We start from the raw sequence: 19139 nt of genomic DNA, 5'->3' as shown, positions 1-19139 counted from the left end.
TCCCGCCGGCGGGACACAGCGCCCCCTGCCGGCCGGGCGCCACCGCGCCGGTACCGGGTCGGGCTGGAGGGCGACCGGTATGGGCAGCCGCCGCCCGGTGTCACGAGCGGGGAGAACTTCGGAGGATTTCCTCCCAGCTGGCTGCCCCTCTTCGATCAGCCGTTTCTGGGTGACCGACAGCCGTCCATCACTCCCGCCGTCCGGCGCGGCGCGGCGGGCCGCCGGCCGACCGGGGGCGCTGTGGCTGGCGGCGGAGGCGGCGGCGGCGGCGCCCCCTGGCGGGAAGGTAAAGCCGCGCCACCCACTACAGTTCAGCGGGAGGTTTCGGACGCTGCGCGGGAGGTCCGGAGCGTCGGCGGGTACGCGGCGGTGAGGGGTCCTGGGCCGCGGAGGAGGAGGAGGAGAGGGAGAGGGAGAGGGAGAGGGAGAGGGTGCCTGGCGGGGAGGGGCCGGGCTCGACGGCCGCAGACCGGGAGGGGAGGGCTGGGACCGGTGTGCTTTGGCCCCGGGAGGGAAGGGGAGTCCGGTCCCGCCGTCCCGCCATCGGGACGGAGCGCTCCTGACCCGGTTTCCTCTCGCCATCCCAGCAGCGAGCAGCCCTGGAGGACGCGCGGTAGCGAGCTCGGCGCTGCCTGGCCCCGGGCCTTGTCTCTTCCCGCCGGCGCGGTCGGGCGGAGGAGCGGGAATGGAGTCCCCGTATCCCACGAGCTTCTGCTTCCCCGCGGCTTCCCCGCCGGCACCGGGCAAAAGCCCGAGGCCGAGCGGCACCAGCATCTCGCTGTGGACGGTGGTGGCGGCCGTGCAGGCGGTGGAACGGAGCGTGGACGCCCACGCCGAGCGGCTGCTCAACCTGGAGCGCCGGACGGTGACCACCGAGAAGAAGTACTTCGACTGCGAGAAAACGGTGGTGGATTTCGGGAATCAGCTGGAGAGCAAACTAGCCGTGCTGGGCACCCTCATCCAGGAGTACGGGCAGCTGCAGAAGCGGCTGGAGAACATGGAGAATCTGCTGAAGAACAAGAATTTCTGGATCCTGCAGCTGCCCCCCGGGGACGAGGTCCCCAAGGTAACAAAAGGCTCGTTAAGGGCTGAGGTCAGGGGGCACTCAGCGGGGGGAGGGCGGGGGCGGCCGCTTTCTGAGCTACATGATGCCCGGCAGCCATCTCCGTGAGGCCCGAAGCGTTGGGTGAACGGCTTAGCTTCCGTCGCCTAAGCATCAAGCAGGGAGCGGTGGCTTATGTATATGTATGTTTAGGTTCAGTCCTATCTCGCTGTGCAAGGACAGGTTGCTGCGTTTTTACGAGAAACGGTAGGTTCTTCCCCACACCGAGGTCTGCAAACTGCCTGCGTGATGGGATTGGGCTCTGCACAGGGGGAGGTAAGACTATTGTGGAGTTCACACTTTGTTCTCCGGGAATTAGCAGAGCTCTTGCAGAGCCGAGTCCTTTGTGTCACAAGGATGCCCCCAGGCAGGAATTTTTTTTTTTTTAATTCCTTCTTTCAGTACTTCATGAGCCAGCAGCAGTAATAAATAGAAACAAGGATGTTTCCTGAGGATGTTTCATGGCTCCAGGTTCCAGACCCGGTGCCGAGCGTGTGTCACTTTTGTGATTGCAGGCCCCAGTTGCGTTTGAAAGCAGCGCTGCTTACTTTTCTGCTCAGGAGTGGGAGAACCTGGAGGAATGGCAGAGGGAGCTGTACAAAAACGTGCTCAGAGGCAAGAACGAACCTCTGATCTCTCTGGGTAAGTATCACTGTTTCAATCAGTTATTGGCACTTCTGGACTAGCTCCATTTTGGGGACATTTTCCCACACCTGGGAAGCAGATTTGTAGAATCGCGGAGAAGTCTGTGCCTGTTGCTGAGGGCAGCGCAGAGCGCAGCACACGTCACATCCAGTCTTGCTCTCTCCCAGTGCTCACTGGGTGTGAGCGCTGCCTGCAGTCACCTCCCTGTCACGGCCTGCTCCCTGCGGTGCCCGGTGCCAGCACAGCCCGCAGGCCCCTTCCCTCAGGCCTGTGGGGTTTTTCCCCACTGGGGTAGGGTTGGCTACTAGAGGTGGAAGCCGCCATCTCCCGGTGGGCCATGCAGAGGGCTCCCTGTGCTACCAAGTGGTGTGTTGTGGCCGATGGAGCTGGTTTCATGGACACGGCAGGCATTTTGATGCAGCACGGAAACCTTAATATCTCTCTGTTCCTCAACAGATTATGTGATCTCCAAACCTGACTTCCTGTCCCAGCTTCAGAGAGAAGAAGCGCCCTGCAATGGGGACAAGGCGGCTTCAAGAGAGATTCCAACAGAATCAAGTGCAGGCAAGAGACAAATTACAGCTTTATTCTCAGGTGTAATATTTGCATGTTGTTGTCAGCAGACGGAGAATGTCACAAAGTGATAGTCCTGACTTGCTATGAAGGGAACTTCTCACATCTCAGGAGGAGCGGGTTCAGGGGGAGTAACAATGTTAGAAAAAATTGTAATGGGTTTGATCTTTCTCATTAGCAGAGCCTCTGCTGTTTAGACTTGATGCGAGCAGCCAGGACAGCAGAGAAGGAGCGCAGGAAGTCCTGGAGGGAAGCACAATGCTGGCTGAACCTGGACCTGGTGAGCACTGTTCTGAAAGGGTGTGCTTGGACACAGGGACAGGGAGGACACTCTCCTGAAACAGGGGGTAAGGGAGGAACCACTTCTCTTGCAGGGCAGAGTAAAGCTCCCAGAATTAGGAATGGGGGATGCTGGAGAGAGGTTCTGTGTGAAAGCAGGGTAGCTGGGAGCAAACCTTCTGGGCACAGCGAGGGAAGAGCCGAGCAGTGCTGTGATATCCAGTAAAGAAGTTTCCACTTTACCTTAGCAGACTACAGCATTCCGGAGCCCAGCTTTGCAGGCGTTGTGAAGCAAGAGGAAGAGCCGTGCGTGGAGGAGGAGGGAGCCACGGAGGATGCAGAGTTTACCGAGCTCAGTGTGGGTGAGTTCCGAGCAATCCCAGAGTGCACTGTGCAGCTGGAGATGTGGGGAGTCCATGACCTTCCTGCTGTGGGACAGAGTGTGCTGAGACATGGGGACTGCGGAGAGGCAGGTGGGGCATTGGGGAAAGAGCAAGAGCCATGCTGACGTTAGGGAAGTGGGCAGAAAGCATGTGGACAGTTTTACTAGTAGGAAGATTAAAGTGCCAGGTAGACAAAACACTGCATGTGAGGAGACAGGCATCCCTGAAATAAATCAAACAGAGTACACAGAATCATTAGGAATGAAGTCAAGAACAGTTCTCAAGGTCTTCTTCAAAGACGCTGTTATGTCAAAGTATCTGGGGAACTGAGCGAAGTTCTGCTCACTTAGTCTTGAAAGGAATGCGGCAGTCAGGGATGTGGTCTGGAGCATAACAGTGAGGTGGGAACTTCCATATCGGGAGAGACTGAACACTGTAGGGCTCCTCAGCCTGAGGAAGGCATGGTGGAGAGGGGAAGACAACACAGGGCTGTGCCTGGGTGAGCTGTTCACAGCAGGAGCTGAAGGAACAAACCTTTGCTCTTTCTCGCTGCTCAAGATCCAGGGAGCACCCAGTGAAATGAGCAGGCATTTGCTTTAAACCAAGCAGGGCAAACTCGGTCATCGTACCTGTGCAACCTGTAGAACCTACTGCCACAGGGCAGAGCAAGGGCTGAAAGCAAAGCGGGCTTAGAAGGGGTTTGGGCAAACTCCCAGATGGAATGTCACCTCTGGCTCCCATCTTGCTGCAGGGAGGCCATCCCCAGCATTCACCAAGGCCATGGCTGATGCAGAGCTCGGCTCTTCCCTCTAGCCCTTGGGCTTCTCAGCCTCTGGCCCAGAACACTCTGCTCCCTTTTGTGGGTCCTGTCTCATGTCCTCCAGAGCACATCTGCTGCTCTTCTGCTGGAATTTCTTCTGCCTGGTGGCTGCATCCTCAGAAGAGGGAGCTGTGCTCCTGAGCAGTGCCCCGATGGCTACCTAGGGGCCACGGAGGTCACTGGTGAGCTGGGATGGCTCTGTTATTCCCAATAATAATGTAATATTTACTTGATTATTTGACTGCTCCCACCTCACCAGTCACTTCCTCACCCTCAGTCTGGGTCTCTGTTTATTCTCCTTGGGCCGCATCAGAGGTGTCAGTGGGGCTTGCTCAGTTTTTTGACGGGATTTGCCCTGCTGTGACTAAATCTTAGATGCTTTTTTTCATGCCCCTTGTGTCATGTTGTCACCTTTCCGCTGTCAGTCATTGCACAGCACTAGTGAACCAGGGAGTGACAGTCTTCAGGCAGGAGGCTGATCCCTGCTTAAATTTTGCCCTCACTCTGTCAGCAGCTTTCAAAATGGTTGTCTGTTGGCAGATTCCATCCTTGACCTTTGGTGGGTTTTCCACCAATGGGTCATATTCATACCCAGGTCAACAAAAATTAAATGTTCAGGTAGGAATGAGAGTCAAGAGAAAGTTTGAGACGGGTTTAGCGTGAATAGAAAACCCCAGGCACCTAGCTCAGAGGTGAAGGGCAATGAACCCTCAAAGAAAATGTACTTTTACTGCCTCAGTGAGGACTACAGAGGAGGCTTCCTCATTACTTACGTATTCTGAGCAGTATCGGGCATGTCTCGAGTCAAAACCAGCCAGTGTTTGTGTGTGCCCTTTCAAGAAGAGGGCTATACAGGTGGGTCACCATGTCCTGGGAGTGGAGGGAAGGTGGTTCTCGGGGAATGAGCTGGTGCTCTCAGAAGAGTGAGAAATACCAAGTCATTGGTGTGGGGAGGGAGGTCTGTGAGGGGGTCCATGAGATCTTAGCACTTGGGAGGAGGACAGCTGGATGTGATTTTGGAAACTGCTGAACTCTACTATCTTGGAAGGCAGCACTTCCCTCTGCGCCTGCCCTCACACCTTCTCACACTCGCTGCTCAGCCAGCTGGAAGGGAAGCATTCCTGTGCTTTTCACTTGTATTCTCTATTTCGGTCTTTCAGCTGGCTGTTGTTCTATGAGCGCAGCTGCCTTTCATGGTCCTTGTGTAAGACAGGCCTGTTTGATTCACGGGGAAGGGGGGGGAGGGCAGGAGGCGGGTGAGATTTCAGAAGTATCTTGTGTCTCACACCAGTGAATGTCGCCTTTGTTGTTCTTGTCAGTTCCAGCACATGAGGTGATAACCTTCAAAATAGAGCAGCTGGATTCTGAGGAATGCCCCCAAAGCTCAGAGTCCCCTGCAACTTTATCCAGGGAGTCGGAGGAGCTGCTTTTCCAGGGTCCCAGCGAGGTGCTGCCCTTTGGTAGTCAGTACAGCTCTCCTGTGCAGCAGGGAAACCAAAGCATGAGCAGTCTGGTGCCATCCACTCCGGCAGAAGAGGGTCTTGGTGAAAGCAGTGCTGTCACCTCCTATGGGCAAAACTGTCCCAACAAAAGACCTCACTCGTGTACTGCATGTGGGAAGGGCTTCTGTCTGAAGAAGATGCTGACAACTCGCCAGGATTGCCACAGCACACAGTGCAGCAGTGAGCACACTGAAGATGAGGAGGACTTCCTCCCTCAGCAGCACCAGCAGACCCACGTGGAAGACGGCACCTGCGTGGGAGATGGGACCCACATGGCCACAGAGAGATGCAAGCAGAACCAAAATGCAAAAGCCCATGCCAGCATCCCAGCCACGGACAAAGTGCACGACAATCCCAGACACACAAAAAGCATCAACAACAACGGCAGCTGCAAACCAGCTCAGAGCAGCCACCCGCGGGGGAGGCCTTACAAGTGCAACAAGTGTCAGGAGTGTTTCTCCCAAAAGAAAATCCTCATCATCCACCGGCGTACACACTTGAGCCAGAGCAGAGAGGTCCTTTGGTGCTCATACTGTGGGAAGACCTTCAGCCACCCCTCCAGTCTGATCCGGCATCAGAGGATCCACACAGGGGAGAGGCCATACCAATGCAACGAGTGCCTAAAGCGCTTCACCCAGAAGCAGCACCTCCTCCAGCATGAGAAGATCCACCTGCGTGATAAGAGCTGCGTGGTCGCTCAGAGTGCGAGGAAGGCACCGCTACACAGCTTCTAGGCTGTGCGGGCTCACGCAGCCCTACAGCCCCTGGAGGTGTTAGGAGAGGAGGAAAGAGAGTCTCTGCTGCTCAGTGTTAAAGGGTCTCTGACAATTTACCCCAAAGATCTAAGCAAAGTAGGATTCATGTTGGCACCAGTGCCCTTTTAGTCGTGGTGGTCATGGTATGCCACAGTACCTCAGAGTATGCCCCAAAATCTCTCCAGAATAAAAGTGTTTTGGGCCACTCCAAGTTTGAGTCAGTTGTTTGAACTGGTTCCAGCAAGGTTGAGTTTTTTGAAGCTTTTCTTGACCTGGAGTTTCCCTGGATGCTCCCTTTGACAAAATTCTGCTGTTCTCAATTTCATGGGCAAGTTTGAGTTGCATGTTCACAAAAGACTCCTGGCAACTGAGCACGTGCACAGGGTGAGGCCTCGCTAACAGCTTGCACGGATGTTCCCTTTGCTAAGGAGGGGCAGCCAGTCAGTTCCCAGCTCTCCCCATGCCTTGGCACAGGCCAAATGACATTTTAATTGCTGCTTCTGCTCAGGAAGCTAGCTGGAAAAGATAGGTTCAGTTCCTTCTCTAGAGCTTGAAATCGGATTTAGTTTGCTGTAAATGATGATGATAGGGCCAAGTTCTGCTTGGAGTTCTTCTGATGTGCACTGGGACACACTCCACTAGAGACTCTGGGTTTGCACTGCAGTAACTGAAGGGAATTTGCTCCATTGTCTGTCACCTCTGAGCACACCCAAAGGAGGTGGCGTCACCCAAACCCCTTCTCATACCTCTACGATACTCCCAGTGGAACTGAGTGGGGAAACCACTTGTGCCCCACCTCTGGCTTACACCTGTAGTCCCAGGCTGAAGTGAGCATTCAGAAAACTTTCTGCTGACTGCCTGTACATTAACACTTATTTTCTTTGTATTTCATCATTGCCTTCCATCTCCATCTCCTGGTAGCTTGGGGTACAGATGGTTTTTGTTCTTGGGGATCAGCTTTCATCATATCCCAAACCATTATGAAAAAATTCTCAGCATCTGAAATGTGTTTAGCAAATTGCCCAAATACATAGTGCAACTTCGGGGATGGCATTGCAGCTTGACCTGTTTTAAACCTGCTGCTCGTTTCCTTCACCACTGATTGGACTTTAGAAACCTGTCTGTTTCTTCCTCATCCCAAAGTGTCTGCCAAGGGGAGGGTGCAGGTGGCTGGCTCATCCCCTCAGACACAGAGATGTTCCTCTGGCTTCAGCTGGCTGCTGTGGCAGATATTTTAGTCTGGAAACTCCTTTAGCCAAGGAGTGAGGTCTCTTTCCAGGTTCATTGTCGCCCGCCCTGCCAGCAGAGCATAAGATGAGAGTGTTCCTGTGCCTGCTTTGGCCCAGCCAGCGAGGCCAGCTCAGGGCTCTGGGTTTTTTAAGCTAATTTGATTCTTGCCCTGAGCAGATCGGGGTGAGCCTGTGTGAACCTCTCTAAACCCATGCTGTGGGAGCTGGCACAGAGCCACACTTCCCAAAGTGTCTTCAACCACTGCAGGTGTTTGCCTGGTGATCAACTGTCTGCCACCTTTTCTTGTCCTAGTGTCTTTGATTTCATGGCTCCTGACATGTCTGAGTAGGTATGTGTGTGGTGATCCTCTCTCTGTGCACATAACCTTTTTTTTTTTTTTTTTTTTTTTTTTCCTTCTACAAATAAATCTATTTTGTCACTTCTTGGTGTTTGGTGGCCACTTGCTACCATAAAGCAGTGAACACGGACCGGTTTTTTCTCCACTGTTTGACATGCTGAAGGAGAGTCTCTTGGCAGTTAGCATGATGGGGCATTTCATACCCAGACAGGCAGTTTGGGTCTTGTTCAATAAGCAGGTAAACTAATCAGTTCTCCAGTGGTTTCCTACTGACTCTGGTTAAACTGCTTTTTTTTTTTTTTTAGTACTTTTATTACTTAGACTGTGAGCCTTCAAGGCAAGGAACTTGTTTCTATCTGTTTGTAAAATGCCAGTTAAGTTTGCAGCAGTAGATACTTGGTTTTTAATAACAATAACATTAAACTTGAGTGGATTAAGGCTGTGAAGTTCTCAAAACTTTTTTTTTTAGTCTTTTTTTTTTTTTTTTAAATCATTTTACCTGCTGGTAAATGGCAGTTTGTAGTATCAAACCTTACTCATGGAGAGAGAAAAGTCTACCTTGAATCGGAAAAAAGAGTGGGGTTTTGTTGTTTTTCTTTTTTCAATATTGCGGTAGAACTTGAGCAGGAGAATTGTTTTCCATATGTCTATCTACGGGACCTGAATGGTAAGAGTATCTAAAAATAGGATGTAAATAAGCTCACTATACAATTCTCATCCTGCAGGCAGATCACATCAATCCTGCTGCCAGCAAAAAGTTTTCAGCAACTGCCACGATGCAGTCGTTATCAGTTTAGCCCAGCTGAGTCCAGGAAGAGCAGGATGGATTCTGGGATAGAGATGCTGCTGCATAAAGCGGCAGAGGGGCAATTGTCACTGATTCCTCTGTGACCAGAACGTCCTGAATCTTAGAATCACTTCAGCAGCACTCCTAGGTTACTCTACAACCAACCAACTACAGGTGCCTTTTCTGGGCTGTTTTTGTGTCTTACAAAAGAACAACTAATAAGAAACATCAAAGTCCTGCCTTGTTGCCCTCTCTCCTCCCTGTTGCACTATTGTCATGTATCTTCTAGTGCTGACCTCCTACCACATCATTATTATTAGACGTTTTAAACCTTAGTTAAAGAAAATGAAGAAGCTGCCTGACATCTGCTGTCGTGTTCACATCTGAGACGTGTCTTTGTAACTGCAACTGTAAAAGAATTGGCATTTGGACAGTGAAAAGATGGGTGTTTCAGACGTGTGTGAGCTGGGGAGGGTTATGCCATCTCAACAGCACTCTCCTATTTTCAACTGGGAGATTTTATGTTAACTGCTGTGTGAGCATCAGAAGCACTTGATGTGCTCCATGTTTCATCATTTCTTGACGCTGCCTTTGACAATACAGATGAAGCAGTATTTTGCAGTGAGTCATAGTTTCCCTGTTCTAACCCAGCTCCCCTGTATTTCAGAGACAAATATGTATATTTATAATAAATCTCAGAGCTATTCTGAGATTTATGCTGCTTAAATGGCAAAAATTCCACCCTGAATCCAAGAAGAAATGTCAAGTGACATAGAAATGCAGTGCTTTTCCAAGACCAAGAGAAAGAAGAGAGTGACGCTTACAGGAAAGAGCAGGGGAAGGCCAGAGAAGATGTGATGATGCAGAGGGAGGGAGAGTTTTGGGGGAGCGCAAGGTCTCCTACACCCACCCTCAGATGTATCATGGAGTCTCTGCATCTTCTATGAACAAGCAGCACTGAGCGTTTATCGACCTTGGGTAGCGCTTCTCAGCATGGAACTTTTTCCTGACCTTCTGTTACTTAGGCTACTATAGCCTCCACTACAAAGCCAGATATCTAAGTTGAGATATTTTTCACAAAAGAAGGCAAAGTCATGCACAGAAAAACAGGAAAAAAATAAACTGACCCAGGTGCACCCAGGACAGCAACATCTTACCAGATTCTCAAGTTCTGGCAAACGCAAATTATTTTGCTTAAAAGCAGCTCAATCTTTTGTTTGTTCATTTTGCAAGTACTTTCTGTTGGTAGAGCAACTCCATGTTTTTTATTGCTTTATGACTTCAGATTTTTGTTTATAAAAGCCTCTCTGTGTCTTGCCACATAGAGGTGGGAATTCTTTGTATCCCATGGAATGCTGCATTTCAGAGAGGTATGCTGGCTCTCCCGCGTCCAGCTCCTTACATAAGGATTAAACTCAAGACAAGAAGGACGCATGTAAGTACAGAGAAGCCCTATCATCCTCTGGCAGCCTGGCTCTCCCCACAGGTCTGTCCCTCACCGAGAGGACAGGAACCATGTGCGTGTCACAATAGGTGTCACCTAGCACTGTTGTCAGGTTCTTAAGCCTCTTTCTGTCCCTTCCTGGGGTGGGTCTGATCCTTTCCAAACACTGGAGGGGAAGTCTTCTGCCCCAGACACTTACATGGTCCCACGGGGCATACAACTGTTGTGACAAACTGAGAGGCCCAGCATATCTCAGCTGAATGTCCCCAGGAGGAGTATGAGCCCACCAACCTCTCATGGCCCAGAAGTAAGTCCTCATCACCGTGGGGTGGGACACCCAGGCAAGATTTAAAGAAGGCAGGTAAGAGCAGTGCGTTGTACTGCAGGTCAAATGCCTGATTCCTGCTACCAGAAGAGGCTACAAAGAGCTGACATAACTCCGCACCATCCTGAGACCTACCTGTAGCAAGAATGTGCTCATCAGCCACGTAGGTAATGTTAGCAAGCAAACTTTTAACTTTGCAGTTTTGATCACCTCTTATGGTAAGGGAGGTCCTGTTTTGCATAACTGATGGCCAGACAGTTTAGCAAACTTAGCAAATTAGGAGGATAAGGTGAGGTGGTGATTCCAAGCAGACTGTGGGCCATACAGCAGCTGTCAGTCATAGAGGCAAGGCCTGGGGGTGTCACCCGACCTAACTGAAGTTGCCTCTGTGGGGATGCCTAGAGTGGAGATCCCAGATGCTTTTGGAAGACCTGAATTCGCTGAATTCCCCTGTGGTGGGTGTACCCTGTGCACAAGATCCAATAAAAGCTTCCAACCACTTCAGCTTTGTGTTTGTTTGTACAACGCACCTGAGATAAGTTCCTCCTGATGCTTGTCCAGACCAGGAGAGCCAAGGGGCTGCTGCAACCACAGATGGGGCCATTAGGAGGGTTACCTCCCCTGGGAGGTCCCCCTCAGCCAGTCGGCGGAGCAGGAGTGGGGCTGTGCAGGCAGCCTCCTGCAAACCACAGCCCAGGGCTGAGCTGCACTGCACGGCTGCCACACCACCCCATCCCAGGGCCATGGTGGCACCCGGAGCTGTGCTGAGATGAACCAGAGACCCTGCGCTGCACCCCAGCATGGTGGGCAAGGATGGGCCTTAGGCTCAGAGGGGATCCCAAGTCTCCATGGCTCTGAGAGGAGCCCAAATCCTCATGGCTCTGAGGGAATCCCGAATCCTCATGACTATGAGAAGACCCTGCATCCTTCATGGCTTGAGGAAACCCTGCACCCTCATGGCTCTGAGAAGACACAAAATCCTGATGGCTCTGAGGGGATCCTGCACCCTGACAGCTCTGCGGTGAACCGATCCCTCATGGCTATGAGAGGATACCACACCCTTCACAGCTCTGAGGGGATCCTGAGCCCCCATAGCTCCGAGGAGACACTGGGCCCTCATGACTCTAGGAGGGACCTCAAGACCCAGCAGCTCTAAAGAGACCCTGTGTCCCTCCCAGATCTGAGGGGATTCTGATCCTTCCCAGCTCTGAGGGGACCCTGCACACTCATGGCTCTGAAAGGATCTTGAGTTCTTACAGCTCTGTGGGGAACTGACCCCTCATGGCTCTGAGGGGACTCTAGTCCTTCAGAGCTCTGAGGCCATCCTGAGCCCTCACAGCTCTGAGGAGACCCTGTTCCCTCGTGACTCTGAGGCGGACCCTGAGGCCCCACAGCTCTGAGGGGATCCTGAGCCCTCACAGCTCTGAGGGGATCCTGAGCTCCCACGGCTTTGAGAGAATCCCGCTCCCTCAGGGCTCTGAGAGGACCTTGTGTCCCTCAGCTCTGAGGACATCCTGATCCCTCACAGCTCTGAGGAGATGCTGGTCCCTCCTGGCTCTGAGAGGATCCCCCGTCCCTCGTGGCTCTGAGGGGAACCCGGTCCCTCCCGCCTCCGCGGTGCCGCCGACCCCGGGCGCCTCCGGCTCCGGGGTTCCCGCGTCCGCACCGGCCCGGCCGCGCCGCGCCCTCCCGCCAGGGGGCGCCGCAGTGCGCGGCGCGGGGCGGCGGCAGGGGGCGCTGCGGGGCCGGCCGCGGAGAGCGGCGGCGGCGGCGGCGGGGGGTCGGTGTCGGCGGCGGGCCGGCGGCAGCGGCCATGGCCGGTCCTCGGCTGGGGCGAGCGGGGGCTGTGGCGGCGCGGCTGCTCCGCCTGGAGGCCCGCCTGGCGCGGGCGGAGCGGCAGCTGCGGGCCGCGCTGGCTCTGCGCGGCCGCCTCCAGGCGCTGGAGCGGCGGTTGGAGAGCGGCAGCGGCGGCGGCGGCGGCGGCGGCGGGGCTCCTCGGGTGTCGGCGAGGCGCGGGGCGGCCGGCGGCGGCCGGGAGGCACCGCGGCCGCCAGTGAGGCTGGAGGACGTGTGGGTGCAGTTCAGCGAGCGCGAGTGGCGGGCGCTGCGCGGCTGGCAGCGGGCCCTGCACCGCGCCGTCATGAGGAGCAACTACCACATGCTGCTCTCCCTCGGTAAGGGCCTGGCGCTGCCCGCGACCTCGAGGCGGGCGTGTGGCGAGGGGTCGGAGCGGGAGGTGGGCAGGTGATGGGTCCCTGCCGTCCTCCCACCGGTCCCGTGCCGCTGGGACGCCTGGCTGCGCCTCACCTCATGCCTACCGCAGAGCCCAATGCTCCCAGACGTGATGCCCAGGCCCGGTCGGAAGGTGGGAACCAGCTGTGTGCTCGGAGCTGTGAGGATGGGGACGGGAGAGGTGATCCTGCAGAGACTGGCACCGGTGAGTGGCTATAGGACGATTGGGCTGTTGGGACGCGGAGCACCAAAAACCCGCCAGCTGGGCTCTTTATGGGACATCAGCCTCTCTCCAAGGCACTTGCTGTGTTGAGTATGGTCTTCCAAGCGTGGCTGTTAGGCATCTCATCCCTACTAGTCTTACCAGAATGCTACACTTCTCTCCTGGTTGCTGAGCTGTCTGCAGTTGCATGTGTCACACCTGCAGTCCCCTTGCAGTTAGGCCATGTCTGCATTGCCAGGCAAAGTGGAATGATGTTCGGTTTTCCAGTCTGAATGCTGGCTGTCAAAAGGACTTTCTGTTCCGTGTGCAGAAACGTGCACAATGTAGTTGGTTTTACACCTGTCTGAAGTGTTCCTCCAATTCATTGATTGTGTCATGGAGGTATAAAGGTAATGTGTAGAGCATTAGTCCATCTGCTTTTCCTTATTTATTTCATAGACTTTTCTTTTTTTGGTAAGTTTCAGTCATAATTCTCACTAGTGTTTTTCTGATGAGTTAGAAGTGGTCTGTGTTTTACCGAGAGTGACTGAAAAGGGAATGGCATAGCTCTGGCAGAGCCAAAAGAGAAACAAAACTCAAAACCGAGATTTCAACTGGCACTCTCCTCTCCTGGGGCCACATAGAACATGTTTTCATTTGCTAATGGGCACCACAACAAAATAGACATTACACTCGCATGAAAATTTTGTGTGTTTCTGAGGCTCAAACATCTGCCGAGGGTTTTGTGACAAGTATTTTAGGTCTGTTTAAGAGACCTTGGTCAGTGAGAACTAGACTTGAAGTGAGATTTTCTCTAGAATGTGAGTTAGAACAGAGCTGCTGTGCCTGAGATGGGATGAGAATTGGAATTAATTTTGTGTACGGAATTAAAATAACACTGGTTCCTATTAACAGAAGACAGCATAATCCATATTAAGCAAGAAGAAGAGTTGCGCGCTGCAGATCAGCAGGAGGGGGAGGCTGGAGAAGCTCCTGAAAAGCCCTGCCCGGGTGAGTAACTGCATACCTCGGAGGGAAAATGAAATAGAGGGATTAATTTCCAAGGGTTGGTTGTTGTTTTTTTCCCTACCTCTTCTAAATCTTCTATCTAAATATTCTAAATCTTCTGTAAAAAAGCTCATAAGTTTTGAACAGACAGGCCACCAGTCCTGATGGGTAAGGGCTGGTATTTCGTCTTTCCCTTCTTACGGCCATTTTGGAGTTTGCAAAGTATTTGGCCAGGTTTTATCCAAGCAGTGCAGCGTGGAATAGGAAATGTTTCATTCTCCCTTAAATTCTTTACTTTGCTTCCCTCAAGTTGATAGCTCTAAGCTGGTTAAATATCTAGTGCAGCCATTAGTCACTTTTTGGGGCAGATAGGTTAACCTGGAGGAGGCAAAAACCAGTGGCAGAATGAGGTCTGTGGTTGGTGCCATCCATTGCACGGGGCTGCAATTGCCAGGAGACAGTACTGTGTGCACTGTTCTGGCTCCAGGGGAATCGGAGCGGCTGTGGCAGCTCCTCAGCTCTGCATCCCCTGCAGCCTTCTCTTGCAGGGCCGCAGTGCCTCTCCTCCTGCATATCCAGAAGCTTCAGGTTGCCTTTTCCCTCCTTACTTTTTCTGCATACACGAGCAAGTGCACTGAATCCTTGGTAGTGCTGTTGCTGTATGGGGAGGCTGTGCAGCCCAGGGACCTTTTTCTTGCCTTCTCACTTGGTGGTACCTCTTTGCGTTACCAGTAAACTATTCTGCTTTGGAGCTTGGCTGTCCTTACTCTTTACAAAGAGTAGCAGCTCTGTCTGTTGGCTCCACTGTAATTTTACTTGGCTTCCAGTGTATATAGCAAACTGGGTTTTTTAGACCTTTCCATCAGGTTTCATTAAGAAATTGGGCTTATGGGAGCTTGGCTTGGGGGAAAACATAAACCAAAACAAGAGCAGGTTTCACCCTTGTGAAATCCTGAGCTTACGCAGTTATGATACTCCTGTCTTGAATTTTCTTCTTTAGCAGAGCAAGCATTTTATGAGCCTGAGGCTTCAAGTCAGACCGAGAAAGGCAAAGAGGCATATGCCAGGGAGCTGCCAGGTGCAGAGGGTGAGGACCTCCCAAGAGACCCTGACGCAGGTGAGGATTCCGTGGCAAAAACTCCCACTGCAGGAATTCCCCCTCAGGTGGCTCTTTGTGTTGTGTCTTCCCTGAGGCTTTGTCAGCACTGTTCTTATCTTTGTCAATTCTTGCATCTTCAGTGCTTTGCATCTTTCTCCAGTCTTTCTCAGTTGTGTAAATTCTCCCCAATGAGCAGGATTTCAGACTTATGCAACTGATGTTTTATCATGGATTAAACAAGAGGAGGAGCCACGCTGCCCTGAACGACAAGACTTGGAGAAAGAAGAAATCTCTACAGACCCGAGTACAGGTCAGTAATGGATTTCAGCTGAGATTTCTGGGACAGTAAATCTAATTTAGAGTATTTTTTTTTACACTATATTAAATGTCACGACATTATAAAATAAGCCATGAAAGAACTGGAACAAACCTCAGACTGCTCATTAATATTTGTTCACAAAAATTTCAGGTTCTGTCAGCTGAAGAGGCTCCTTCCTCCTTCAGCTGGCCTAAAACTGTCATAGGTGCTGTCTTGGGTTTCTGTTTAGGCAAGCACGGTGATGTGTTCAGGCCTTACGGATCAGGTTTTTACTTCGAACTGGCTTGATGGTGTCTAAACCTGGTACCAATGAACCTGGAGCCCTGACTTTGCATTCCCAAGCAGGAGAGTTATCCTGCAGTAAAAGAGAAGGCAGCTTTAATGCAAAACAATTTTAGGACATGCTGTTTGGAGATGTACATGCTAACATTCATTTGGAGGAGCGCAGTTGGAGTACAGATCATGAGGTGGAGTTAATAGAGGGAGATTCATCTTTGGATCAAGGCTGAACCTCAAGGAATGGGTGTGCAAATTTGGATGCGGATATTAATTAAATACAATCTCCTGGGCCACAACCCAGGACCACTCAGTATAGCTCTCAAGCGGATAACTGAGGAGGGAGTGCAGAGGAATATTTTGTGTAGGAATCAGTTGGTAGCCTGGAATTCCTTCACTTCATGTAAGTTATTTAGACATTCACAGCACGTGATGAAGTCACTATAGAGTAACTCAAGGGATAAACTCTCAGTATGCGGGTAACCACATGGGAATTGCTGACGTGAATGATTTTGCCCCACTGAAAAAGGTCGTCCCAGATATTGCCGTGGTGTAAGGATGGATCAGCTCCACCTAACTGCTTCCCGAGGGAGACCTGTTCCAACTGCTCTGCGAGAGCTTACAGGGTGGGCTTCCCAACCAACTCAGTCTGTTCCAGACCCTCCAGTCTGTGCTTACATGTAACCTGGAGTTACTGGGGTGAGAGGACATGCTTAGACAATTACTGTAGAGCAGCCGGTGCCTTTTACATTCATGCTTCAGCTTGGCCTGTGGTAACATGTTTTTGTGCTGATGTCCCAGTACACAGCCAGAGAAATAAGAGCTCAAGATGTTTTTGCAGTGCAGATAACTTTGTACTCAGCTGGTTGACACTGCTGAGAGACCCATGGTCCTTTGTGATGCTCAGTGGAGTCTTTCTGTAGCAACTCGCAGATGTTGGAAGGGTCACAGGTCTTAGGAGACAGAAAAATCACAGAGCATTAGAAAGCAGGGCTGAAGAGCATTGGTGGAAATAATCTGGGAAATGAAACACTGGATATTTGTTGCAGGAAATGGTAATGAAGGATGGAATTTGCAGGTTAGCATAACAGTTTTGGCCAACGGCAAATCTAGAACTGTGCCTAAGTAGCTCAAGCGCTGGGTACCTTTTTGCCTTGGATTATCAGGAGTTGTAAATGTTTTTTGAAGAAAGCAAGAGAGGCGTCTAGGGGAGAGGCAGTCTGACCAACAATTCTCAGTCTGGGCATGCCTCTGCATCGAGTCAGAGCTGTGTGCCTGCCTGGGGATCACTTGTATAAGTTGCGAGAGCTTCCTTCACTCAGCACTGCTCCGAGCTCTCTGAACAAAGACATGGCCAGAGAGTGTCTCCCCCCAGAAGCCCAGCTGCAGAGAGAACGGTTCGCAATCAAGAAAGGGTGCACCCACACTGACTTGCTGAGCTGGCTTCGGTGCCTTGGCTTGGACCTTTGCTTCTCTAGATGCTCAGTGGAGTGTCTGGAGAGAAGCTGAGAGCACTGAGGTGTGATGGTGTCCAGTCTATCAGGGAACTTAGATCTCACACTTCAGACATCTGAATGAGAGGGTGAAGATGAAACATTGCATTGACGAATTTTCACGTAGATTTAAAAAAAAAAATTTTGCAAAAAGCTCTTCTGTTTTCCCGGAGATTTTGTTTCAGTGGAATGCTGGTACTTGCTCTCCCTCTCAGTATTAAAACCTCCCATCTTTTTTACTTTGTCTGTCCGTTAGCGTGACATGGCTGTAGACTTGGAGGGATACTCTTAAGAGGCTTCCTTAATTGAAAGACTCTGAAATCTATCTGTTTCAGTGCACGATGAAAACACAAAGAGGGACCCTCCGGCAGATTGCTTTGAAAGCACTGTCTGTGACTCAGAGGTACCAGGAAGACCTGCAGAGAAGTTTTCCAAGGATCCTAGCCCCAGAGTGACATGGGACAGTCAGTGGAATTCAGAAATGATGGAAACAAACACCACCGGGAACGGCCTTGGGGGTGGCGCTCGGTACGACCAAGGGTTTGGTGAGCACTTAGATTTCTTTAGCACTCAGGAAAACAGTGTTGGAAAGAGACCGTGCGCGTACAACAAATGTGAGAGAAATTCCACCCAGCAGGAACATCTTCAGACACCCCAGGGAGCCCGAGAAGGGGAGACATTTCCAGGCCCCACATGTGAGAAGAGTCTCAACGAAAGGGTGTTCCATCTGCTGCACTCACAGCCGTGTGCTCCAGGTGAGAAAGACATCGGCCACGGGGCTGCTCCTGCCTCGTGCGAGGGGCTGTCTGCGGGGCCACAGCTGGTGGCCCGCGTTGAGTGTGGACAAAACCCTGAGGGCGGAACCAGGCTTCATGACCACAATGGCCTCGGCAGAGATGAGCAGCCGTCTGCAGAAAGCGAGGAGAACTTCCCCGCAGAAAACCCGTTAGCCAGCCCCTGCTGGGATCACCCACAGGACAAATCGGAGGACTGCACCAGGTGCAGGCGGCACTTTGCGCCCAGGGGCAGCCTGGCAAGCCAGCAGCAGAGCCAGGGCAGGGGCAAGTCCTACATTTGCAGCGACTGTGGGAAAAGCTTCGTTTGCCATTCGTGGCTCGTTAGACACCAGATGACTCACACAGGAGAGAGGCCGTACAAGTGCTCTGAGTGTGACAAAAGCTACAGGAGAAAGGATTATCTTCTAAACCACCAACGCCGGCACTCAGGAGAGGGGCTCTTCCAGTGCCCCCTCTGCAGGAAAAGATTTGTGCTCAGGAGGAGTTTCATGAAACATCAGGAAAGTCACGTGCAAGAAACACATTTGACGTTGGCTGGTTGGCCTTGCACAGAGATCAGGGGGTCTGTAATGCACTCCATATAGAAAATCCCGTCCATCCAGTGGTTTTGCAGCCCCCTTGGCTGTCAGCCTTGCTGGGCAGGAGGCAGGGCCATGGCAGGATCCCCCAGCTCTGTGCTGGACCATGGCAGGAGGAGGAGGAGGCTGTTGAACAGCCATCCTGAGGCCCCTCCTAGGCACAGGGAGAAGGTTGGGGGGTTATTTTCCACAGACCACATTGGAACAGTCTGCAGAGCTGTTTCACAGCTTTCACTGGAGCCTGTAGCTGTTGGGGACGTGTTGGAACTGTTTAGGAAGTCTGCAGCGCTCAGAGTTACTGCTAGCCACGAATCCACGCAGGAGAGAAATCACATTGACACACGGAACAATTTGTAATGCTTCAGGCTGGAGAATAATCTGAAATGTTATCCCTAGGCTGCTGGGAGTCCAGAGTCCAGGGACTGGGCTGAAAACAAGTGAGTTAAAGTTACTAATTGTCCACCAAAGCAGTGAAACAGTGTCAGGAAACACCCACTGGTGTGAAATGCTTTGAGAAAGGAAGTGTTGACCCTGTGGCTGCTTGAAAGCAGCCTCTTCAGGAAGTAGCACCTAGACAAAGGGGAGCAGAGAGAGGCACCTTGTTCCCACAGTTAAATCACGGAGGTCGTGGGGCTTCATGCTGCTGAACCTGAGAGAGGATTCCTGAAGGCTGGGGTCCTCGCCTGGAGTTGTAGAATGACCAGGGAGCCTGGAGTATGATTTTAATTTTGCATAGCCTTAAAGTTGTGTTGCACTTACTTTACCACATTGTTACAGGTCTTTTGGGTTTGTTCCATTTTCTGAATCCTACAAAACCAGAACATTTAGATGCTTGTTGAACATTCTCCTTCAGAAATTGTATTTTTGCTCAAATTCAGTGTCTCTTAAGGGGGAGAGCGCTGTTGAGAGTCTGACATGTTGTGTCACTGCAG

General features: G+C 51.8%; 1 protein-coding gene across 4 annotated transcripts; it reads left to right on the top strand.

Annotated features, from left to right (window-relative positions):
* Nucleotides 1–320: 320 nt before the first annotated feature.
* On the top strand, nt 321–19049 carry LOC126037605 (zinc finger protein 777-like). 4 transcript variants are annotated; one of them, XM_049798031.1, is made up of 10 exons: nt 524–1066; nt 1618–1744; nt 2204–2311; nt 2499–2600; nt 2848–2961; nt 12527–12640; nt 13553–13648; nt 14646–14762; nt 14941–15054; nt 17168–19049. In XM_049798031.1, the coding sequence occupies exons 1-10, from the start codon at nt 686–688 to the stop codon at nt 18211–18213; spliced, it is 2319 nt and encodes a 772-aa protein (XP_049653988.1). In that variant the 5' UTR covers nt 524–685; the 3' UTR covers nt 18214–19049. The 4 variants fall into 4 exon arrangements, with proteins under 4 accessions (XP_049653984.1, XP_049653988.1, XP_049653987.1 ...); XM_049798027.1 differs by lacking the exons at nt 12527–12640; nt 13553–13648; nt 14646–14762; nt 14941–15054; nt 17168–19049 and adding exons at nt 321–359; nt 5122–7720 and having other exon boundaries at nt 588–1066; XM_049798030.1 differs by lacking the exons at nt 12527–12640; nt 13553–13648; nt 14646–14762; nt 14941–15054; nt 17168–19049 and adding an exon at nt 5122–7720 and having other exon boundaries at nt 2851–2961.
* The last annotated feature ends 90 nt before the right edge of the window (nt 19050–19139 follow it).

Source organism: Accipiter gentilis, chromosome 4 (genome assembly GCF_929443795.1).
Source record: "Accipiter gentilis chromosome 4, bAccGen1.1, whole genome shotgun sequence".
NCBI lineage: Eukaryota > Metazoa > Chordata > Aves > Accipitriformes > Accipitridae > Astur > Astur gentilis.
The sequence above is the reverse complement of the archived record's forward strand: the minus strand, read 5'-3'. Positions and strand labels throughout refer to the sequence as shown.

Excerpts from the sequence above, each read along its gene's own strand:
- LOC126037605 (XM_049798031.1), top strand. The coding sequence starts at position 686 with ATGGAGTCCCCGTATCCCACGAGCTTCTGCTTCCCCGCGGCTTCCCCG. Across the intron at positions 2,601-2,847 it reads GCTGGCTGAACCTGGACCTG|CAGACTACAGCATTCCGGAG; the intron begins GTGAGCACTGTT and ends ACTTTACCTTAG. Across the intron at positions 15,055-17,167 it reads CTCTACAGACCCGAGTACAG|TGCACGATGAAAACACAAAG; the intron begins GTCAGTAATGGA and ends TATCTGTTTCAG.